Source organism: Pangasianodon hypophthalmus, chromosome 5 (genome assembly GCF_027358585.1).
Source record: "Pangasianodon hypophthalmus isolate fPanHyp1 chromosome 5, fPanHyp1.pri, whole genome shotgun sequence".
In the NCBI taxonomy this organism is placed as follows: domain Eukaryota; kingdom Metazoa; phylum Chordata; class Actinopteri; order Siluriformes; family Pangasiidae; genus Pangasianodon; species Pangasianodon hypophthalmus.
In genome coordinates, this window is record NC_069714.1 from 13,501,971 (window position 1) to 13,524,505 (window position 22,535).

Consider the following 22,535-nt stretch of genomic DNA (forward strand, 5'->3'; position numbering starts at 1 on the left):
GCGCGCCCAGCCGTTGGCTGTAATTTCTTCACTCTCAAGCCTAATTAGAGAATTTTAATGGAATGCCCATAAAACCACTGGCTTTTATGGTCATAGCAGCCCATTAATTAAGCTGATGGACACCTTAAGCTATTAAGTTGTGCTCTGATGAGGAACAAATAACGATCAGTGTCATGGATGTGTTGTGCTTGGTTATCCATGGTTTTGGGTAACTTTTGGAAAATTCATAAATGATACTGATTTCCCTAATACCAGATGGCCTTTCAAGTGCCCCTAAATAGTTTAGTTTAATTTATAAGCAGTGTTATATTTAATAGATTATGGTTTTATTTATTATTCTAATGTAACTCCCTTTGCACTATACCAGCCTTTCTTAGCTACTTTGGTCTTTTTGTGGGTTAATATAAATTCTTGTTCTGTTCTGTGCTGTTTTATTCGGTTACCTGAAATGACACGTAATATCGATCATAGTATCTTCCCTTACTTGCAGTCATTAACAGTTCTTCACCTCTGCTTCCACGCAAGCCCTGTCATGGTTTACAGCCCTGTCTTCCACGCTTCCAAACTAACTGACTCTAACCTTTGCCTCTTATACTTCCTCTCTTCACTCCCTTGCTTTTGTTTTGCCCCAAAGATGGTACACCTGGTAAAGTAGATGGTAAGATTTGTGTATATAGTCTGTTTGTATGTGTGTGTTGGTCTTAGCTCAGTCCTTTGGAGGGCTAAAGGCATACATAGTGTTCATGTTTCCCCTGTATGTTAATAGCAGTTACATGTGGTGACTCTACTTCTGCATGCCTTGTCTGCATGATGCCTCAACCCTGTCCAAAACTATGTTTTGATAGGGAGTAGCAATCTACTGAATTTAAATATTCTTCTTCTGATTGAAAATCTCATATCTGTTTTTGTCACAAATCTATCCAAGTTGAGCAATTACTTGGATGAAGCATTAGCATCAGAATCAGAATCAGAATGAACTTTATTGCCAGGTATGTTTACACATACGAGGAATTTGTTTTAGTGACAGAAGCTCCACAGTGCAACAGAATGACAGTGACAAGACAAGACACAGACAATAAAAAGAATAATATAGAAATATACAAATAGACAATGTACAAATAGCAAAAACACAATATACAAAATAGGCAATTTGTATGTACAGGTAAGTTATGTGCAATTTTGTATGTACAGGTATGTTATGTGCAAATTTGAAAAGTAAATAACTATGAGTATTAAGTAAATAAAGTAAATAAATGTATGATAGTGTTGTGTGCCATGTTTTATTGTCAAGTGTTCATGAGATGGATTGCCTGAGGAAAGAAACTGTTCCTGTGCCTTGCCGTTCTGGTGCTCAGTGCTCTGTAGCGTCGACCAGAAATAATAATAGTGCAAAGCATTAGGTCTTAAATGACCATTAGACTTATATTGTCCACAAATCTAAGTCCATGGTACTGTACAGATTTTTAAATGTAACATTCTACTGTTATCATTTAAGACCTAATGCTTTGCACTATTATTTGTACTAGGGGGTTTATCTGAGATTGTAATCTTTGTACTAGAGGTTAGACTAAAATTGACCTACAAGGATACTTAGACTATTTCCCTCACTTATAATATTTTTTTCTGGTTCTTTTATCAAGCTCTCAGTTTGAGGTGTTTTCCATAAACTTTGATACAGATCACTGAAACCCTATCATTACATTATGTAAAATTAAACTCAGCTTAGATTGAGAACATCCTTCAAAATAGCCACTTTACCACAGTGACAGAACTTATACTCATGGTATAATATGTCTATTATACAAACTCAGTTTGGCAGTTTGGAATTTATTTTTCTAAGCATGTCCATACTCCTTGTACTTAAACTACTTTAATATTTTTAAAATCTTTGATTTAAAACTGTGTTAAATCCTGTCCTGTTTTTGCTTTGTCTGTTTCTTCTCAATCATAACGTCCTGTTTCTCCTTTTTCTAATATTACTCCCATATTGCTCTGCTCTTTTCCTGTTATCTCTCTCTAATGCTATACTTTATGCCTGTTTTATGTGCAGGTCGTGTGCGCACCAGAAGGCAGAGCTCTGGAAGTGCTGTTGGTGCAAACACTACAGTAACAGACAGCCGAGGTCGAAGCAGAGCTAAAGTGGTGTCTCAGTCCCAGCGTAAGTGCTCCAACTCTGTCTTCTCACCTCTTACCCACTTCAAGCTGCTCCAACAGCTGGAATCACTTTTGTACAGCCCAACATGCCAAATGTGTGGCAGCACCATCTTCATTTTCAGAAAAGCATACTCTTACAGTATGGTGCCTTTTCCTTGTGGCTAAAAATCATCTCTCTTGGCTGTTTTCTGTGTTACTGTAACACAGATGAGAAGGTGTTTAATGTACAGGGTGTTCCAAAAGTCTCTATACATAGGGGACTATGATTGCCATGTTGGTTGTGCCTTCGTCAGTGGATGTTTGTGGACGTCCACTTCTTGGTTGATCTGCAGCACTTCCAGTCTTTTTGAATTTGTTTTCTTAGAGGCTATCTGAAAAAATATATAATATATATTAAGTTTGAAAAATTTTGGAAGACTTTATGCTAAAAAGTGTTAATTTCCCCTATATATGGAGACTTTTGAGACACCCTGTACATCACAGTTTAGTCATGTAATGTTCTCTGAGCTTTAACTTCTCTAATGCACAAATGAATAACATTTTGCCTGATGCATGCTGGATAACCATGTCACACTGAGCTTCTTTTGTAACTTTTCACCTGTCCTTTGGCGTGCCTCCATATACAAGGATCCAGATCAGCTAACCCTACTGGTGGTAAGCCCCCAGATTCATCTGCGCAAAGCTGACACATCACCACCTCTTAATCAGCACCCTGCATGACCTTTCCTTGCTTTAGTCTCAACATACCATATATACCATGATATGTTCTTCCCCTCCACACCCCCCGAAAATTGTCTTTATTTCTGCCATTTTGATAGTTAGATGTTTTGTCACCCGAATTTATTTCCAGTTGTGTTTCTTTCCCTGGTTTATTTATTGCCTCCGTGTATTTGTGTCAGAACTGTTTTGTATAGTGTGTGCACAAATCTTATCTTAATCACTTTGTCTTCCTTACAGTCCAAGTAAATCCTGGTTTAAATCAAAAACATTTCATCAAAGCTAATATCTCATCTCCAGTGTTTGTCATATAGGCATAGCTCATAGATGTACAAATACAATGCGTTGTGTGAATATTGTATTCACTGCCGTTTTGTGTGTGTTGTAATATCAGTGGATCAGTGGACTGTGAAATATGTGCAGCACGGTTACTCTCTAGCTCTGTTGAAGATTGAGAAGAATTTTCACAGACTGCTGTGCACAGAAAACGGGCAAGTTAAACGTTGACTCAAGTTTTCCTTGTGGCTTTGTTTTTTTGCAGCTGGCAGCCGTTCTAGTTCCCCAGGAAAGCTGCTGGGTCACACGTATGGCAGAGTCCCGCGTACCACAGCCATGGCTTCTACACCCTCAGACAAACGAGCAAGGGTCCCGAGAAGCCAGGGCTGCAGCCGAGAGACCAGCCCAAGCAGACTGGGCATAGGTAAGGACACGCATGGTGTTTTATAGGTGTCAATTCATAGACATCTAAAAGGAATTCCCAAATTTGTTCATAAACAAAAAACAAAAAAAAACCTAAAATAAATTCTTGAGAAGCATCTGAGGTCATGAAAAGATTATTTTAGCCTCAAACTAGTATGTGTTTGTAAAGATAGGCATGTTTAAGCCAGTCGTATTTTTGAAGCTTTACATTATCTAGGTGGTATATGCTGCATAACAATAAATATTACTTAAGGATGCCATGAATCACAGATGTAGAATATGTAGCATCATCATTTCCTTCTTAGAATCTCATCAGTGCAGAGTGGTGAGAGGCCTCTCTAAAGAAAAATGTCTCAGCCTTCGGTTCAGATTGTTGATTAATATACTGATGCTGTTACGGTGTGACTTGCTTCTCACTGCTGTCTTGCTCTTTTAACTGGTTTACCTGTTACTGAATAATGGTAAGGATGACTAACCAGCTATTTACACTTCTTATCACATTTGTCAATATGTTTTGTGATCACTGTGTGTGATCTAACCAGATCTGACCAGTAGATTGTTTTGATGTGGTTTTTGATGGTTGATGTTACAATGCAGAAACCTGCATCTTTTACCATAATTGTCTTGGCAGACTAATGCTAATCTACACCTAAGTGGTCAGCTTTTGCTTTTATGTCTAACTTTTGAAATGGAACACCAGGCTTGTTGCCAAGCCCCTTTCTTCCCAACACTTATTCTCATGCTAATTGTGGCACTATGGCAGCCTGACTAAAGCGCTAACCTGTGTCCTAACAGCTGAGCTGTGTGGTAAAGCTCTTCTTCCTGCTACTTCTCGTTACCGCACGCTAGCCCGGAGCAGTCGCATCCCACGCCCCAGCATGAGTCAGGGCTGCAGCCGTGACACAAGTCGCGAGAGCAGCCGCGATACCAGCCCTGCTCGGGGTTTCACTCCTCTGGGTGAGTAAATTGGACCGGGCACTGATGGATCAGCAGCTCACGTCAACCTTTACCTTATAACCCACTGTCCTCAAATCCTCAGTACCCAAGTAACCTCCCAGGCCTTCTCAATGATTCTTCCACCTTCCCCCAAGCAAACTATCCCAGCCCAAAGCCCACTTGATCTATACTTCTGTCTTTTGCCTGCTCTCTGTTTTGCATGCACTAATGTTCTCAGAGTTTGTGAAGTTGTTTTTTTTTTTTTTATTATTATACACATTGCCTAGACATTATACAGTCATAGGAAAAAGAAAGTACACTTTCAATTCTTTCACATTTCTTACAGTTTTTACATTTCTTACAGTTTTTCTGTTTTTATTTACCAGGGCCTAAATAACAATTATGTGGTCCATACCAACTTCTATAAACAAGCAAATGACAACAAAAACATAACTTTTCAATATGATTTCAATATGTAGTCATTTTTTCAGAAAATGAACACAACATTCAGAAACCAGGCGAGAAAAAATAATTCAGTAACATGTAGCAACAATAACTTGAAGTAAAAGTAAGAATTTATCAGTCTGTCACATTGTTGTGGAGAAATTTTGGGCCGTTCTTCTTTACATCATTGCTTCAGTTCATTGATGTTTGAGCGCATTCAGATATGCACGGCTCTCTTAAGATCCAGCTACAGCACCTCAATAGAGTTGAGGTCTGGACTGTGACTTGGCCATTCCAACACCTTAATTTTTTTCTTTTTTAGACTTTCAGATGTTGATTTGCTGGTGTGCTTGGGATAATTGTCCTGTTGCATGACCCAATTTCAGCCCAGCTTAAGCTGCTGGACAGATGGCCTCACACTTGTTTCAAGAATATTCTGGTATAAAGTGGAGTTCATCGTTGTCTCAATGAAAGCAAGTTTCCCAGGTCCCAGAGCTTTTTTGGTTTGTTCAGATGCAATTTTGCAAACCTAAGTCGTGCTGACGTCTTCTTTTGGGAGAGAAGTGGCTTTTTCGTAGCCACCCTTCTATGAAAACCATATTTATTCAGTCTTTTTCTGATTGTGCTGTCATGTACATAAACATTTAATGTGCTTACAGAGGTCTGTAGGTCACATGATGTAGCTCTGAATTGAATTTGCTGGGATGCCCACTCCTGGGAAGATTGGCAACTGTCTTGAAGGCTCTCCATTTGTAAACAATCCTTCTCACTGTAGATTGATATGACATGGACACACATCTCAGTGCTCCAGTACACCAAACTGCCAAGAGTTCTGCCTTTTGTAGAGGTGGTCACGCTTCTTGATGATTAACTACTCTTATGCATTTCCTTAGTAACATCTGGCTGCTAATTACGCTTTTATTGATGGTGGAAGTAGGAAGGTTGTGCTTATTGTTCCACTTGGATTCTAAATGTTGGTTTACTACATACTACATATTGAAATCTATATATATATATATATATATATATATATATATATATATATATATATATATATATATATATATTTTGTCTTCACCCTAGGTTATTTGTTTATAGAAATTGGTTAGGACCACATAATTGTTATTTAGGCCCTTTTTCCCACAACTGTATATGTATATAATTGACTCAGTTAATAGATAAGGATAAGTACTGTAGTTGTCTGATCTTACAGAGAGAGATAGCAGAGAGGGGAAAAAAGGCAGCAAGTGTACTGCAATGTACACCTCATTGTATTATGTGTTCATTGCCAATCCGCTTCTGCTGCTCGTCATTTTCCCTTACAGTGACAAATAGTCATGTCACTTCTCTCATGCTGCTTGGTCATTATGTCTAGTCTGTTTGTTTCTTATAGTTGGATAGCTGTTGTGTTTGATGGGAGAATGTGTTATGATTGCTGCCTGGGATGGCAGGGTGTTGGTGTAGTGCAACACTAACCCTCAGTGGGGTGTGACCCCTCTTCCTGTCCCTGCAGCTTCCCGACGCCACTCTCGCTCAACCAGTGCGCTGTCCACGGCCGAGTCCGTGGCCCAGTCAGGTGACCTGCATGCCCCCTTTCCCTATTTTCCAATTCAGCATGTCTCAACATTGCCCACTCAGGCGAAACTTTTCACACTTCACATTGCGTGTTAGTGTTTGTTAGATTTGACATCAATAGAACACACTGATATACATTTTAATATACAAGTTCTTTGCAAGTGAGGTGTGAAGTTTTACCCTTGTCATCGTGCCATGTACATTCAGAAGTTTTGTCTTTCATCCTTTGTATCAGATAATGCATACTTGCTGCCTGTGGGTTTTATTTGAATAGTGTTTGAGAGTGCAAAATTATTTTCTGCTCCGTGTATGCAGTTTCTTTTAGTGTTGTGTTTGTGCCACACTGATTTTCTGGGCCATCATTATTAGCATATGAGAAGATTTTTTTTGTTTGTTTCAGTTGTCCTGTGTCTTGCGTCATTTGTGATTACTGGTGTGAGGTCTTTCATGTTTTTCTAGTTGAAATTCATCAATATTGTGCTTTCTGTAAAAGGCAGAGGCCTAGGGTGCTGCTAATATTAAATAAATATTGTGTTTATCCTGAATTGGTTTTATTTTGTTTTTAGGTTGTCATTTTATTGAAGATATTGATGCCACATTGTCTTGCTGTAAAATTGTCTAAAACGGGTTTTAGTTGCCTGTACTTAATCCCTTTCCTAGATGCTCATACAATTATATTGGTGATTTGGGCTTTATGTATTTTCTATTTTTGTACATTGATTCCTTTCTCTCCAAATTAAGTCACTTGTGAGGTAAGTATCTTTTATTTATTTTGACTCCCCCCTCCATAATTAACTCTTCTCCTGGTGTTTCCTCCCCACTTTCAGATCGATTTGGGTTAATCCACCAAGCCCGTATTTCTGCCTCTGTCAATGCCATGAGAGTTCTGAACACGGGGACAGAGGTTGAGGCAGCTGTGGCTGATGCTTTGGTAAGAGACCTGTTCTATATTGTTTGATATTACACTGTTTTTGTCTCTAATTACATTGTCTCTAATATGTCCATTTACTATTTATTAAATGTATTAATGCAGTCAGGATGCAAGGTGAAAACAGATACAAACATATTAGAGAAATTCTCTATAGGTTACTTTGCAAACAGGAACATAAGTGTTTTTAGATGCTAAGCTTGGCAGTTTATAAACTCTATAGAAGCACTCTAATGGTTTAATAAATCAATACATAGTCCTCTGAATACAGTGCCACAGAATAACCACAGAATTTTGAAAATGTCTATTTTGCATTCAGCAGTGCCCTCTTTGAAATACATGTCTCTTTGCTCTTGCTTTCTTGTTTGTCTGGTAATACCTTCAGCTGTTAGGAGACTCCAGGAATAAGGTAGTTATTTACTCACTGTTTGTACTGCTATCCTATCCACTAATTAACAAAGTCACCCATGTTATCATTACTGTGTCAAACTTTAAACAGGCCTTCAAAACCACCAAAAGCATTTTCAGTTGTAATATGCATATCATTTTCAGTTTTCATCATTATCCTGAACTGAAATAAATTTTTAGAATATTAATATGCAGTCCCTTCTGAAAGTATTGGAACAGCAAGCCCAATTCTTTTGTTTTTGCTATACACTGAAGACATTTGAGTTTGAGATCAAAAGATAAATATAAGACCATAAATCCAAATTTCAGCTTTTATTTCCGGATATTTACATCTAATTGTGCCACCTTTGGTGGCAGACTACCCAATTTTAAGTGAGCAGAAGTATTGGAACAGATAGTCTTAAAGTAAATAAACCTGTTTCAGTTTAATGTTTTGATTCTTAATCAATTTCATCGTCTCTATGAATACATGCATTACCAAAGAAAAAGTTTCTGTATAGCCCTCCACTGTAATCATCACTGTAATAGTGCTCTATTTTAAATGTTCATATTCAGAAAATGTTCCATTTCTATGCCAACCCCTAGAACGCATTACAGACATGGTGCTATTAATGAATGTGCTTTATCCAAATGTGCTGTATCCTGCATGGCTTTTCATGGCAAGAGAAAAAAATATTGAGTTGTGCATGGTGATTTTTTTGAATAACCCCCCTGACTGGCTAAATTATCATAACACATTTTTTTTATTACAGTGTCCTTATCGTTGTGCTCTTTTCACAGCGTAAACCTATGAGAAGACGGTACGAGTCTCCAGGGATGTACTCAGATGACGATGCTAACAGCGATGCATCCAGTGCATGCTCTGAGCGCTCATATGGATCCCGTAATGGAGGGATTCCACACTACTTACGGCAGACAGAGGATGTTGCTGAGGTGCTTAACCACTGTGCCAGCTCCAACTGGTCTGAGAGGAAGGAAGGACTCCTGGGCTTACAAAACTTACTTAAGAGCCAGCGTGTCCTTAGGTATGTCTAAACTAGTCTAATGTCCGTACAGTCAGTATATTATATAACAAATTTTATATATACTATACATGGAGAGTAGCTCTAGAAAACGTGTGAGAGCTATCATACATTTTCCTTTGGAATGGATATTGCAGCTCTGTGATGATTATTTAATTCTCTATAGTGACCAGCACTGGTTGAACTAGTTACAATTCATTCCCTTACATGTGTACTTGTATGTATTGTGCAGCCGAGTGGAGATGAAAAGATTATGTGAGATCTTCACGAGGATGTTTGCAGATCCCCATAGCAAGGTAACCTAGAGGAACAATGGCATGTGGCTTTTAATTGTTTACTAACTTTGCATTAAAGATTTGTGAAGTGTCTTGCTTGGGTTAAACACTTAGGAGGAATGCTGAAAGCACATTTCTAGAAAATGTTTATAAAAGTTGATTGGTGTCCACTAACTGAGCGTGTTTTTATTATTTGCATGTTCTGCCTTGGTCTGGATGTTAATAACAGAGAGTAAGTGAAGCTTGTCTGGTTTCTCCCTGTCCCACTGTAAATTTACATTATACTGGTTAAACATTCATTTTAGTATAATAGCTATTATACTATCTTTCCTATTTAAATTGTTTAATGTTATTCCTTCCTGATTGTTTATTATCTTTAGGACTTACTGTATACAGTGTTAATGTATGTGGATCTACTTAGTGTATTTTGTGTCTTAGGTGTTCAGCATGTTCCTGGAGACTCTGGTAGACTTCATCACTGTTCATAAAGAGGACCTTCAGGACTGGCTTTTTGTCCTGCTCACTCAGCTCCTAAAGAAGATGGGAGCTGATCTCCTGGGTTCAGTTCAGGCCAAAGTCCAAAAGGCTCTAGATGTCACTCGGTTAGATGCAGCTCTTAATTAGACTTAATTTATGTTCTTGTTCTTTTTAATGCTTGTTTAATGTACTTTTTTTTATAATGTTTCATTTCTGTCCTGCAGTGAGTCTTTCCCATTCGACCAACAGTTCAATATCCTTATGAGGTTTATTGTTGATCAAACGCAAACTCCCAACTTGAAGGTACATGCTCTGAGTAGATCATATTTAGTTAGTAGTAATTATTTGTTGTTTAGGCTGTGCATATTGAATGTTGCTATTTTAAATTGCAGGTTAAAGTGGCCATCCTGAAGTACATTGAGTCCCTGGCAAGGCAGATGGACCCTGCAGACTTCCAGAATTCCAGTGAGACAAGATTAGCTGTGTCCCGTATCATAACCTGGACCACAGAACCCAAAAGCTCTGATGTCAGGAAGGTATGTTTCCAATAAGATATATTTTGGATGGATATACTTTTAAAAAATGTTAAAGATTTATGTAGTCTCTTCTGAAAGTATTGAAAAGACAAGGCCAATTCTGTTGTTTTTCCTATGCTGAATTTTTTTTTGAGATCAAAAGATGAAAATGAGATGATAGATCAGAAGTTCAGCTTTCATTTCCTGATACTTACATCTAGATGTGTTAAACAACTTAGAACATAGCACCTTTTGCTTTAACCCACCCAATTTTCAAGTTATCAAAAATATTGGAACATGTGACTGATGTGTGTTTCTTATTGCCCAGGTGTACCCTGTTAGATTGAGCGTTTAAACAATTAATAACTCTGAATGTCTACTCTTGGTTTGAGCCCTGGGTTTCACCTGTGAAGACTGTATTTGTTGTTAAAAATGATAAACTAACACAAAGAACAGAAAGCTGTCTATGGGGAAAAAAACCAAGCCATTCTGAAGCTGAGAAAAGAGGGAAAATCGGTCAGAGCTATTGCACAAACTTTGGGCATAGCCGATACAACAATTTGGAATGTCCTGAAAAAGAAAAAAAAATCACTGGTGTGTTAACAACCAGACATTGAGCAGGTCGTCCAAGGTAGACAACAGCAGTTGACAGAAACATTGTGAGAGCTGTGAAGAAAAACCCAAAAACAACAGTGACATCACCAACAACCGCCACGGGGCAGGGGTGAAGGTATCACAATCCACTGTTCGAAGATGACTTCAAGAACAGAAATACAGAGGCCATACCACAATATGCAATCCACTCATCAACAGTAAGAATCGGAAGACTAGATTGGAATTCGGAAAGAAATACAGAGATGATCCACGAAAGTTCTGGAAACCAGATTAACCTCGACTAGAGGCATGGAAAATCTGAAGTGTGAAGAAAGAAAAGATCTGCTCATGATCCAAAACATATGAGCTCAATGGTCAAGCACAGTGGAGGTATTGTCATGGCTTGGACTTGCATGGCTGCTTCTGGAACAGGCTCTCTAATCTTTATTGATGATGTAACTCTTGATGGTAGCAGCAGAATGAATTCAGAAGTCTACAGAAACATTCTGTCTGTCAGTTTGCAAAAAATGTATCCTATTTAATTGGCAGGAATTTCACCATGCAGTAAGACCGAAAACGCACTGCCAACACAATAAAGGACTTCATCGGGGGGGGAGTGGAAGGTTTTAGACTGGCCAAGTCAAACACCAGATCTTAACCCAATTGAGCAGCATTTCACCTCCTGAAGAGGAGACTGAAGGGAGAAACCCCCAAAACAAACAACAACTGAAAGAAGCTGTGGTACAAGCCTGGAAAAGCATCACAAAAGAAGAATGCAACAGTTTGGTGATGGCAGTGGGTCGCCGGCTTGATGCAGTTATTGCAAGCAAGGGATATGCAAATATTAAGTGTTATTTACTGTAAGACTACCTGTTCCAATACTTTTACTCAACTAAAATTCGATAGTCTGCCACCAAAGGTGCCATGTTCTATGTTGTTTAATGCATCTGTGTGTATATGCATCTCAGTAGTGCAAGATTTCCCCCTGTTAAGAGCCTACAGGGGGTTACAAGCTTCAAGTTGGCAATCAGTCATTGTTATTGTCTTATACTTGCGCTGTGGCTTAGACCCTTCATAACTGGGCGACTGAGGAGTTTTCAGGCAGGCCAAGCACTACAGCCGTGCTGCCCGGAGAGGGTAATCTGGAGGAAAGGTGTAAGCAGGTAGTGCCCTCCTCTCAGCCTAACTGCCAAACAGCACACCCCACGGCCTCTAACCCTCGCACGAGCGTGATGAGCGTGACCTTTCTGTCTCTAACCTGCATAACACAGCCTCACACAATGATCCTTTAGCATCACAACTCTTACATCCTTTTGATAAGGGGCAGGGAGGGGTTCAGACTGACAAAATTAGAAATTGAGTTCTACTGTATTTTGTTGTTCTGTGTTTTCACATTATGATAGCTGTAAAAGTATGCAAAACACAAGGGCTATCATCTTTCCTTCTTAACACATGTTGTATGTTCTGATAAAATAACCATCATGTAAACTATATGCATGTCTGTGTGTAGTAGCTAGTCAGCTGCAATAGGAAATTTACAACAGAATGCACAAGTTAATAGGTTTTTAGGCTTGCACAAAGTACTCATCAGCTTTCGCTCAGTTTGTGAGAAACTTTGTGGATTGCCTCTCTGATGATTTCCCTCTCTGTATTACTTACACTTGTACTCAACTTCATTGTTTATAAATGTTGTTCATAAAAGTTCTTAACCAGTTTGTTTGGTTTAGAATGTGAACTCTGCTTGTGCCTCTAATGGTGTGTTTTGTGTTGTGTAGGCTGCCCAGGTAGTACTGATCTCTCTCTTTGAGCTGAACACGCCTGAGTTCACCATGCTTCTTGGTGCTCTGCCCAAAACATTCCAGGATGGAGCCACCAAGCTCCTCCATACCCACCTGAAGAACTCCAGCAGCACCAGTGGAGTGGTAAATGCCTTTTTTTTGGTCCTACTTCTGAAGCCATGCATTTATTAGATTACATAGTGCCCTCATTATGGTCACTGGCCATCTGGTATTCTTCAGTGTTTTTATGTGTTATTCTACATCCTGTCATTATTTATCCTATTATTGTGTGTCATAGGCTGTCTTGATGATTGCTTGTCCACTGGTGTAAATGAATACAGGGTTACTGTTTTATTTTCCTTTGTCTTGTTCATTCAGAGTTCTCCCAGCAACACAATTGGCCGTACACCACCCAGGCATCCATCCAGCAGGACGAGCCCCCTCACTTCTCCCACTAACTCTTCTCACACTGGCCTTTCACCAAGGTAACCTGTCTTTCCATCTCATTCACAGTTCACCAGCCCAATAATGCATGATTGCACTGTAGGCATGGAAGTGTAGTGGATACTATACTCACAGCAGGTCACATATTCTTGTTTTTTTTTTTAACCTCTCTCACAATACCTTTATTGACTTTAAAAATGAGTTGAAGTTCTCAAACACACTTCAAAAACCTAGAATTGTATTCTTGACATGAATGGACTCACCCATTTACTGTAAAGCTACAGTGCTGATTTTTAATCATGCCTTAAGTACAGTTACCTTCATAAGGTTGTGCTCTTCAGGGTTTTCTTTTTCTTTTTTTTTACAGATAGGTCAGCATTAACTGTAGTGCTCTTGAAAGACCTGTTGACAGTTTTTGGGTTTCTAATCCATTCTAAATCTCCTTAACTCATACATAACGCAAACCTCAACATTCCAAATATAGCCTTTTTTTCTCTCTTCCTGTTCTTCCTTCCATAACCCACTCTACTCTTCTCCTCTAATTTCCACTCCATTTCTATTCTTGTCCCCTTCCATTCTCCTGTCCTGTTATCTCTTCTCTTTCGTCCTGTCCTGTTCTGTGTGTTTTATTTCCTCTCCTGCCCCATATTCTCTCTCTCTCTCTCCCTCTGGCTGATGTTTGGGCACAGTCGGTTGTGGGGTTGGAGTGTCGATGGGTTCTCAAAGCACCCAGCACCTCCTCTACCTCCTCCATCTCAGCCCTCAGTCCCTGCCCCCTCCCTCAGGGCCCTCCGCTGCGCATTCTCCCCCAGGTAACTCAGCCACTAGGCTATCATTGCGAGGGGGGCAGCATGGGTGCTAAGACCCCACTCAGGACAAGCCCCATCACAAAATTCTTGAAAATTTTCTTGTGAGAGTAAGAATTTTATTCACAGATTATTTCAGTCTATAGACCTTTTGGATGTCATGGCTCTATACAGCATATTGGCTTTGGAATGAATAACATTTGATTGATCCCAGTTCAGCTTGTGCTGAGGACTCCAAGATTTCCTCAATAACTTTTGTCTCTAAAATAGTGCATGCGCTTTTATTCAACTGTATTCGATTCAATATTAACAAGGGCAAATTTAATTCTTGTTCTTCACTTCACCTTATTGCACGTATTATAGCTCATCACTGTTTGGCAAGCCAATGATACTCACTCTTCACAGTGACTTCATGCTTTGTATATATACAGCACAACACTGACTTCCATTTCATCTCTCTTTTCTCCTGGGCAGTATGCTGGAGTATGACACAGAGAATATGAACTCTGATGAAATCTACAGTTCACTGCGTGGCGTTACAGAGGCCATCCAGAGCTTTAGATATCGCAGTGAGGAGGACCTCAATGAGCCAATCAGACGTGAATTCAAGAAGGATGATGGGGTAGGTGCTCTCAGAACTTCTGCACTTGCTTAGTTTATGTGCTACAGCTCTACTGTGTAGCAGAGTCTGAAGTGGTTCATGAATTATAAACATTATTGGAAATTAAGACACTGTCATACTACTTACTAATTCTAATAGTAAAGTATAGTCTAATGTTACTGCAATGCGTTACTTTTAAGATCATTTGATTCCAATCCAGCAGCAGCTTTAGCAACACTACTTGCATACTTGCACTTCGTGCATTTATTTGGGAAAAAAAATTCAGTTTTCTGAGCACACCTTTTCCCCAGGTTGGCAGGGAGACTGCATCACCTGGGTCAGATTCTCGGTTAGGTTTGGATATAGTCGAGGGAGGACGCACTGCCTTGGATAACAAGACATCTCTGCTCAACACACCCTCTCCACGCTCTTTTGCTGGGCCAAGGACGCGAGAGTTTGCACCATATGGCTATGGAGACACCATTGGTGGTTATGATAAGAGTGCTTTGAAAGAGGCTGTCTTTGATGATGACGTGGAACAGTTCCGTGATTGTGAGTTTGCACTTACCATTGCCATTAATTCATTTCTGCTCTGCTCACCTTGTCTGTTCCATACCACTTCATATGATCATTGCTGTCTGTGTTAAATCGACAAAGCGAAACTTCATAGTGCAGCAAGCAATAGTCTGCCCTTAAAAAAAAATCATATTATAGCTCATTATAACATGCAAAACATGTGTGAACAAGGGAAGGTTTTTAGTTTTGCACTATGTGATATTGCTGTTGCTATGCCAAGCCATTTAGCCACAAACCAAGCAATACATCCATGCTGTATATGAGCATTAGTTGATGATAGTAGAGTAGATGGAATGCTTGAGAATGGTCAAGAATGTATTACGTGGAAAGTTTAAAGAAAGGAAGTAGAGATGCAGAAGAACAGTAACATTTGAAAAATGAAGTGTAATTGCTTTTCAGAATGAAAAATAGAATGTATTATAGCATCAGATGTATCTTGCAATGATACACAAGAAGGCATGAGCTTCAAGAAAGACAGTTATGTGGAACTCTGAATGAATAAGAAAAGCAGAAGCATTTCTACTCTCTCAGGAATCAGGACATTGTTATTTTTCATGTGTATTCTTCATAAAGGCGTGAGGGGGTAGTAGGGAATCAAGGGGGGTGTCTTGGGTTTCACCTAGTATTGGTCATCACATCCCTACTGTCCTCCCTCCTCCTCTCCTTCCCTCTCTACAGGCCGTCGGCAGGAGTGCAGTGAGAACAAGATGGTGCTCTCCAAGGGCTTTGCTCCTGGTAAAGGCCGACTCAATAGAATAACAGATTACTCCTCCGTGCAAAGATTTCAACATTTCTGTTTTGTCCTTTGTCAGTCTGCTTCATTCCAGTGTTTTCCATTTACCGCATCTCATCTTTGGTGGCATGGCTGCTTCTGTGCTAACAGTGCTTGAGTCACTAATATTGTGCAGTGACTTAATATCATAGAACTTTCGGTGGTGGTTCTTTATTACGGCATTAAATTTTTTCTGCCTTTATCTCATTGCTTTTTTTGCTATAGGCAAAAACTAACAGATATATATAATTATATAATTAGAGTAATATCTAGCTGTATAAACCTGTGTAAAAATCCTAATACTAATCCTAGTTGCTAGTTACTAGTTACTAGTGTCTACTAAAATGGGACCCGGTAGCTAAATAAAGGAGAAAGTCAGGTCCCTTGCCTGTTTTGTCCTCTATTTTGACTGAATTTGCTTTGGATTACTTAGACCTGGTGGCAGACCTGCTGAAAGAACTGTCCAATCACAATGAGAGAGTAGAGGAGAGAAAAGGGGCACTGGTGGAACTGCTGAAGATCACCCGAGAAGACAGCCTAGCTGTGTGGGACGAGCATTTTAAAACCATCCTACTGCTGCTCCTGGAGACACTTGGAGACAAAGATGTGAGACTTTACCTAAACAGCCATTTACACTTAACTTTGTCATAGAATTTTTTCCCTCCAAAAAAAAACTGACTGTGTTTTTGTGTACATAAATACTACTATAATAATACAAATATAAAAATACAATAATACAGTGCTCCACTCTTATATAAGTATTGTATCTCACTTTTTTCCCCTTTCCTAATGGACATTCTGCTCTCTCTTACAGCACACTATTCGAGCTATGGCTCTGCGTGTTCTAAAAGAAATCCTAAGGATTCAACCAGCCCGCTTCAAGAACTATGCAGAACTCACCATCATGAAGACATTAGAGGCACACAAAGACTCTCACAAGGAGGTTACAAACACTTTTCTTTCTTTCTTTTTTTTTTGTTCATTTCATCATCAACTTTGTTGGGCAATGTGCATTTAAAATAAAGCAGTATCTTCAACCTTTATTTTTGGATGACCATCACCAGGTATCTGGGGCTTGCTAGTCTTTATTTTTTATTCACCACTGTATAAAAACAAAATCACCTTATGCCCAAGTTAACATAGACCTTATTTAGGAAAAGCAAGAACCTTTCATACTTAAGTGTACACATATGTCACTGCATGATTCAGAGAAATCAAACCAGGCTTTTCTCAGAAGTCACGCTATTGAAACAGCAATTAACCAGCAGGTCTCTAATCCCAGGTAAAGTTCAACACCTGCACCAGTGGAAACAGAGCACCTAGTTTACTGCTTATCAATGATGTTCACATACCTAGCACCTAAAACAGATGAATAAATGAATGAACCAGAGGGCACACCTGTGCCTCTAAGATAAACACCCTGACAGTTTATCTAGTACCATTACTGTATTTACTCACCCGAGTCAGGTGATTTGTCTAAAACTGATGCATTCCTAAGAAGTTTAGGTGTATATAAAAAGTGTTCTTACAGTCTTTAACTAAATACAAGGTTAGATTATTTTATATAAGGAAAAAATTAATTGAATGAAAAAAGGTTTAACCTACAGAAGTTTAAATACCTTTCTCCCTGCTCTCGCCAGGTGGTAAGAGCTGCTGAAGAGTCTGCATCCACACTGGCTGGCTCCATCCACCCTGAGCAGTGCATCAAGGTGCTGTGTCCCATTGTGCAGACTGCAGACTACCCCATCAACCTGGCAGCTATTAAAATGCAGACAAAAGTTGTTGAACGAATTGCCAAGGATTCTCTTCATCAGCTGCTGCCAGACATTATTCCTGGCCTCTTACAAGTGAGTTTCTAATGCTTTTCTTAGCTATCATTTATACTTACTCATAAAATGTAAAAAAAAAAAAAGAAAATAGTAATAAATACATTTAAAATTACATGTAAAAGGAATTATAAGGCAATATCTTACCCAGGCAATCACAACAACCTACCAATGACTGCTACTTGTTAGGACATGAAGGTGTGTCCAAAAAGCACTGAAGATTTCATTCAAATAAAATGCAAGTATGTGCTAGAAGGGGTTAGAGGAAGTGGAATATAAATTGGAATATGTTGTACTTATCTCTTAAATCAGTTATTTAAGACTACCTTTCTTTTCACATTTTCATATTTTAAACCTTTTTGGAATGTTCATTATGGCACATCATAAAAACAATGCAACAAAATTTATTTTGTGCTGCCCTGAAAACACTCGATAGCAGGAGGTTCACTCACCCATTCCCTTTGTACATTAGCTGTACACATCATTTATTACATACACAGCTCTGTTATGCTGTGGGATCGTTTTGCTGGCATGGTTTGTGTCCACGTGTTCCCTTAGAGGGAAGACCGCAAATCAATACAATGTTCTACTGACTGGTCACCTTTATCCTGTGATGAAACATTTCCATCCTCCATCATCAAAACACCAAGAGAAATATTTTTGATAATATCTTTATCCTTCCATTGTAGTTCTAGTGACTGTAGAATCTGTGCTGTGGCTCATGGTGACCTAATACCTTACTAATATATACATATACGTGTACATATAAAATGGGTTGGTTAGTTGTACCATAAATAATTTCAATTTTATAAATCATATCCATCTACTATTACACAGTAGTAGTAAATACACTCACCATCCACTTTATTAGGAACACCTGTATACCTGCATATTCATGCAGTTATCTAATCAGTCAATCATGTGGCAGCAGCACAATGCAAAAAATCTTGCAGATACAGGTCAAGAGCTTCAGTTAATGTTCACATCAAACGAAAAAATGTGATCTCTGATAGTGACTTTGAGCATTCAAAATCGTGGCATAGATGTTGCTACCAGAAGGGCTGGTTTGAGTATTTCATAAACTGCTGATCTTCTGGGAATTTCACACACAACAGAGTTTGCACAGAATGGGGCAAAAAACTAAAAACATGGAGTGAGCAGAGGGTCTGTAGGCTGAAACACTGTTGATGAGACAGAGATTGGTTCGAGGCTCTAGTGACTCAAACAAACAATCTTTACAGCCGTGGTGAGCAGAAAAGCATCTCACCATGTGTTAACGCTCGAGACGTTTGTGTGTGAAAATCCCAGGAGATCAGCAGTTTCTGAAATACTCAAATCAGCCCATCTGGCCCATCACACTTGCATAGCTATCTGTCCTAACTATCCTTTGACTTTTGTGTGTGTGCATGTTTGCATGTGCCTAGAGCTGTCAGTCAGTATTAACCTCTATGTCTCTGTCTGTCTGCAGGGCTATGACAACACAGAAAGCAGTGTTCGCAAGGCCAGCGTCTTCTGCCTGGTGGCAATCTACTCTGTCATCGGTGAGGAGCTCAAGCCCCACCTGGCGCAGCTCACGGGCAGTAAGGTACAATCATATGCTCACCAGCTCAAAGTTCTCTGCCCTTCTTCCCACTTATCGCACTCGCATTTGTTTGTTTGCATCCACTTCTGTTGCTATCTGTTCACATTTGCCCTAGTTCCATTCCACAACAGATTGTTTGACTTGACCTATGCAGATCAACAAGGGTTGCTGAACACTGACTTGGTTAACCTAAGTTACGTTAAGGTGGCTGTCTTAGCTCAAACTCCCACCATTCTTAGCCAGTGTATATTTTAGCCAGTGCATATTTTAAGCATTCTGAACTACAACTATGTGATGTGGAAATAATTGTTTTTTGTGAATAAACAATTATTCAAAAAAATACATAAAATGTCAGTGCTGGCTAAACACCTGGCTAAACAACTGTGAGCAGAATAGTGGTTATATTGATGACATGCATACTGTTGTTACTTTTCATATTTATATTTGCCATTTTGACATTTATTTTTGAGCTATTGTCTCACTTATTAAACATGACAGCAGTCACATAAATGCCTATTAATTTAAGATGACTCTAGCAATCCCCTTTAAGGGAAATGTGAAATCACATATTTGTATTGCAGGGCATCTTTTTGGGTAATTCTGTAGATTTTAGACAATGGCATCAACTGCATTAATTAGAGATTGTCTAAATGTAGAGCATTGTGCACTATGTCCAAAGATAATGTTCTCTAACATTTTTTAAAACTCTGCTTTCTAATGGCATCTAGCCATCATACTACGCATAATAATGATAATCGTGGCTATTTCATGGCAGCGCTAAATGTTTTCTCCACAGATGAAGTTGCTAAACCTGTATATCAAGAGAGCCCAGACGACCAACAGCAACAGCAGTAGCTCGTCCGACGTGTCCTCTCACAGCTAATGCAGAAGGCGTGCTCATCAATGCCCTGCACTCAATAGTGGGCTCTTAGTTGTGCCTCCTTCAGACCGTTTTGTTCCTCTTTAATGTTTATTTTTTTCTGGATATTTCCAACACTTTTTGCCCATTTCCATCAGTATTCCTTTTCATTTCCGGTTTCCTGATTCATTTCCCGAATGGAAATAAATAGTTTGAAAATTTCTTTACAGTGGGTTATAGGGATCACATCATCAGATTTCTTTTTTGACTTGTACCAGTTACTTTTTTTTTTAATGAAATTACTTGATATTTAACATTAATAATGTAATAATGTGGTCTTTTTTTTTTTTCAAATCTACAGTGTTTGAGATTTTGACATTGTTTTAAATGGGGAACAGTCGTGTAGTTTAAATATGTCACTTGAATCTGAGTTAGTGGAGGATCATTTGGCTGGCCGAGTGATTTAAATGTGATTGAAAAGATCAAGTGTCATTTTAAGGTTAAGCTAAAATGACATCCAAAAATGTAGGACTAAGTGTATAAATTTATTTAAATTTGTATTTAAATAGAATGACATGCCACCAGATCTGCACACCCTGTAACACAGAAAAGGATCTAAAATGTATCCTTTATGTTTGTAATTGAAGGCTGTTTTAAAGTCTATGGATTTGTATTATTATGAGTTGCTTTACTTTGTAAGGATGTCAAATAGCTTTTTTTTTGGTTTGTTTTACAGTATGTTTTACCCTGCCATAATGGCACAAATCAACAAGAACAAGGACAAACTACTGAGTGTATATTCCACCCAGGATTTTGTGAATTCAGTGCAAATTTTGCTTCAAATTCACAGTTAAGAGCCATGCTAAAAAATTTTTTTGCATTGAAAATTCCATGAAACCTCCAATCTGTCCAGTGTCAGACACAGTTACTACAGAACTAAAGTTCCTGACCTGCTCATGTCAGTTATTTTTGCAGTAATTCCACAATGCAAGTAGATAGGGTTCACTGTACATCTTAAGTAACAGGCTGTTGGTTGGACTAAACACACTCAGCAACTCTAAGGTAGTCCAGGAAATTCCTGGACTACCTTAATTAACATAACAATTATCTTCCCCTTCGCAGAGTTTGTAAAGATCATTGCAAAATTCTGGTTGGACTGCTACATGAACACATGCTGAAGCCCCAATTTTCAAGAAAATGACAATCTAAATGAAAATATAAAATGTAAATTATTAATCATTTGAAAGTTGTAAAATGCTTAAAACAATTATTTGTTGTCATACATGAAAGCTTACAGGTGCTTCAGTTTACTGCATTGAAAGAAATATGATCTGGAGCATCTTGAGTCAAAAACACTGAATGAATGGTGAACGACTCCTGAACCACAATCCCACCCAGACCCAGGTCTATACTGATCCTGCTGCTTAATGAAGACTTTGCTCAAATGTGTAGATGCTAACAAATATTGTGTAAATGGCAGTAATTCCTGCTTTGAAGGACAATAGAATGGTGGCAGAAGCTTCAAACACTACCATGCTTATTGTTTAGTTTTCTCATATTATGTTTTGGCCACTCTGACTATTGGTTTTATGTGTGCACTCTGATTTAAATGTGAAAAGATGTGAAAAGTGCTATAGATACAGTGCATGTGTCTATAGACTATGTGAAATCCCTCTAAATTGGCATAAATTAATAATAGATGCATTGTCTAATGGCTGAACCTTTTACCAGTTTCTTCTGCAGCTTTTGCTATCAGATGCTTTTTGTACATAAGTTGTTATAAACAAACAAACAAAAAAAAGCAAAAAATTATGGGGTTTTGCACTCTTTTGCACGTTAGCAAATAGCCTGCATGTTTTGGAACACACCCATCTTGCACTGCAGTGATTGGCCTTGGTGTTACATTTTTTGAGATCTTACCTCCTCGGTCCTGTAGTCAGTCTGTAAATACAGTATTAATGCTTTCCCCAAGCAAGGAGGAATCCAAGTACAAAACTTAAACAGGGCTTAATGAGGTGACCAAAATATCATATGTCTGTCTCTCCATAAACAAGTTCATTGTAAACTTTGGGTGAAAGCATCTTAGTTTTCAAATCATACTACATATTGGGGATTGGGGCTTTTGCGAAGGTACACTATGTGTGCCTGCCTTGGTAATATCCAGCTTTTTTTTTTGTAGGGTGGCCATGTACTGATGATGGCCTGACATGGAAGACTCTTTCATATTGTTTGAATTAGGTCCAATTTAAAACCGAGCCAACTTTGAGGGAAAACACAAGTATTAGTTGATGAGTGGGTCTTTAATAATCTGTGTAAATGTGGGGCCACAAAAAGTATTCCAACAAATTGTTTTCTGCACGTGTTATAACTTTGTATTTGTCATGTAACACTAATATCTGTATTTATACATTTAATTTTCTTTTATCATGACGACTGTACAGTTGTTTTTTTTTTTCTTTTTTAAGGGCCATGTGTGATAGATTTGCAACCTGAACCTGTTTGCCCTAAAATAAATCTGAAACCCTGACAGTAACTGCGTGCATGTTT

At 38.7% G+C, this 22,535-nt stretch overlaps 1 protein-coding gene across 37 annotated transcripts in view; it reads left to right on the forward strand.

Moving 5' to 3' along the window:
- clasp1a (cytoplasmic linker associated protein 1a) overlaps positions 1–22,521 on the forward strand; it is a 57,264-nt gene extending 34,743 nt beyond the window's left edge. For 4 of the 37 annotated variants that reach the window (XM_026913050.3, XM_053234470.1, XM_053234488.1 and 1 more), the window contains 25 exons: positions 635–658; positions 2,051–2,158; positions 2,782–2,808; positions 3,413–3,571; positions 4,366–4,527; positions 6,464–6,526; positions 7,353–7,456; positions 7,839–7,862; positions 8,642–8,886; positions 9,116–9,179; positions 9,597–9,760; positions 9,860–9,938; positions 10,028–10,171; positions 11,812–11,907; positions 12,520–12,666; positions 12,901–13,007; positions 13,656–13,778; positions 14,247–14,394; positions 14,685–14,925; positions 15,628–15,684; positions 16,155–16,327; positions 16,536–16,664; positions 17,362–17,568; positions 19,016–19,132; positions 19,926–22,521. In XM_026913050.3, coding sequence (XP_026768851.3) covers positions 635–658; positions 2,051–2,158; positions 2,782–2,808; positions 3,413–3,571; positions 4,366–4,527; positions 6,464–6,526; positions 7,353–7,456; positions 7,839–7,862; positions 8,642–8,886; positions 9,116–9,179; positions 9,597–9,760; positions 9,860–9,938; positions 10,028–10,171; positions 11,812–11,907; positions 12,520–12,666; positions 12,901–13,007; positions 13,656–13,778; positions 14,247–14,394; positions 14,685–14,925; positions 15,628–15,684; positions 16,155–16,327; positions 16,536–16,664; positions 17,362–17,568; positions 19,016–19,132; positions 19,926–20,012 — 2,999 coding nt within the window. In that variant the 3' untranslated portion in view covers positions 20,013–22,521. The remainder of the gene's footprint in view (positions 1–634; positions 659–2,050; positions 2,159–2,781; positions 2,809–3,412; positions 3,572–4,365; positions 4,528–6,463; positions 6,527–7,352; positions 7,457–7,838; positions 7,863–8,641; positions 8,887–9,115; positions 9,180–9,596; positions 9,761–9,859; positions 9,939–10,027; positions 10,172–11,811; positions 11,908–12,519; positions 12,667–12,900; positions 13,008–13,655; positions 13,779–14,246; positions 14,395–14,684; positions 14,926–15,627; positions 15,685–16,154; positions 16,328–16,535; positions 16,665–17,361; positions 17,569–19,015; positions 19,133–19,925) is intronic. The other 33 variants (XM_053234474.1, XM_053234475.1, XM_053234482.1 and 30 more) reach the window with 33 other exon arrangements.
- Positions 22,522–22,535: the final 14 nt, after the last annotated feature.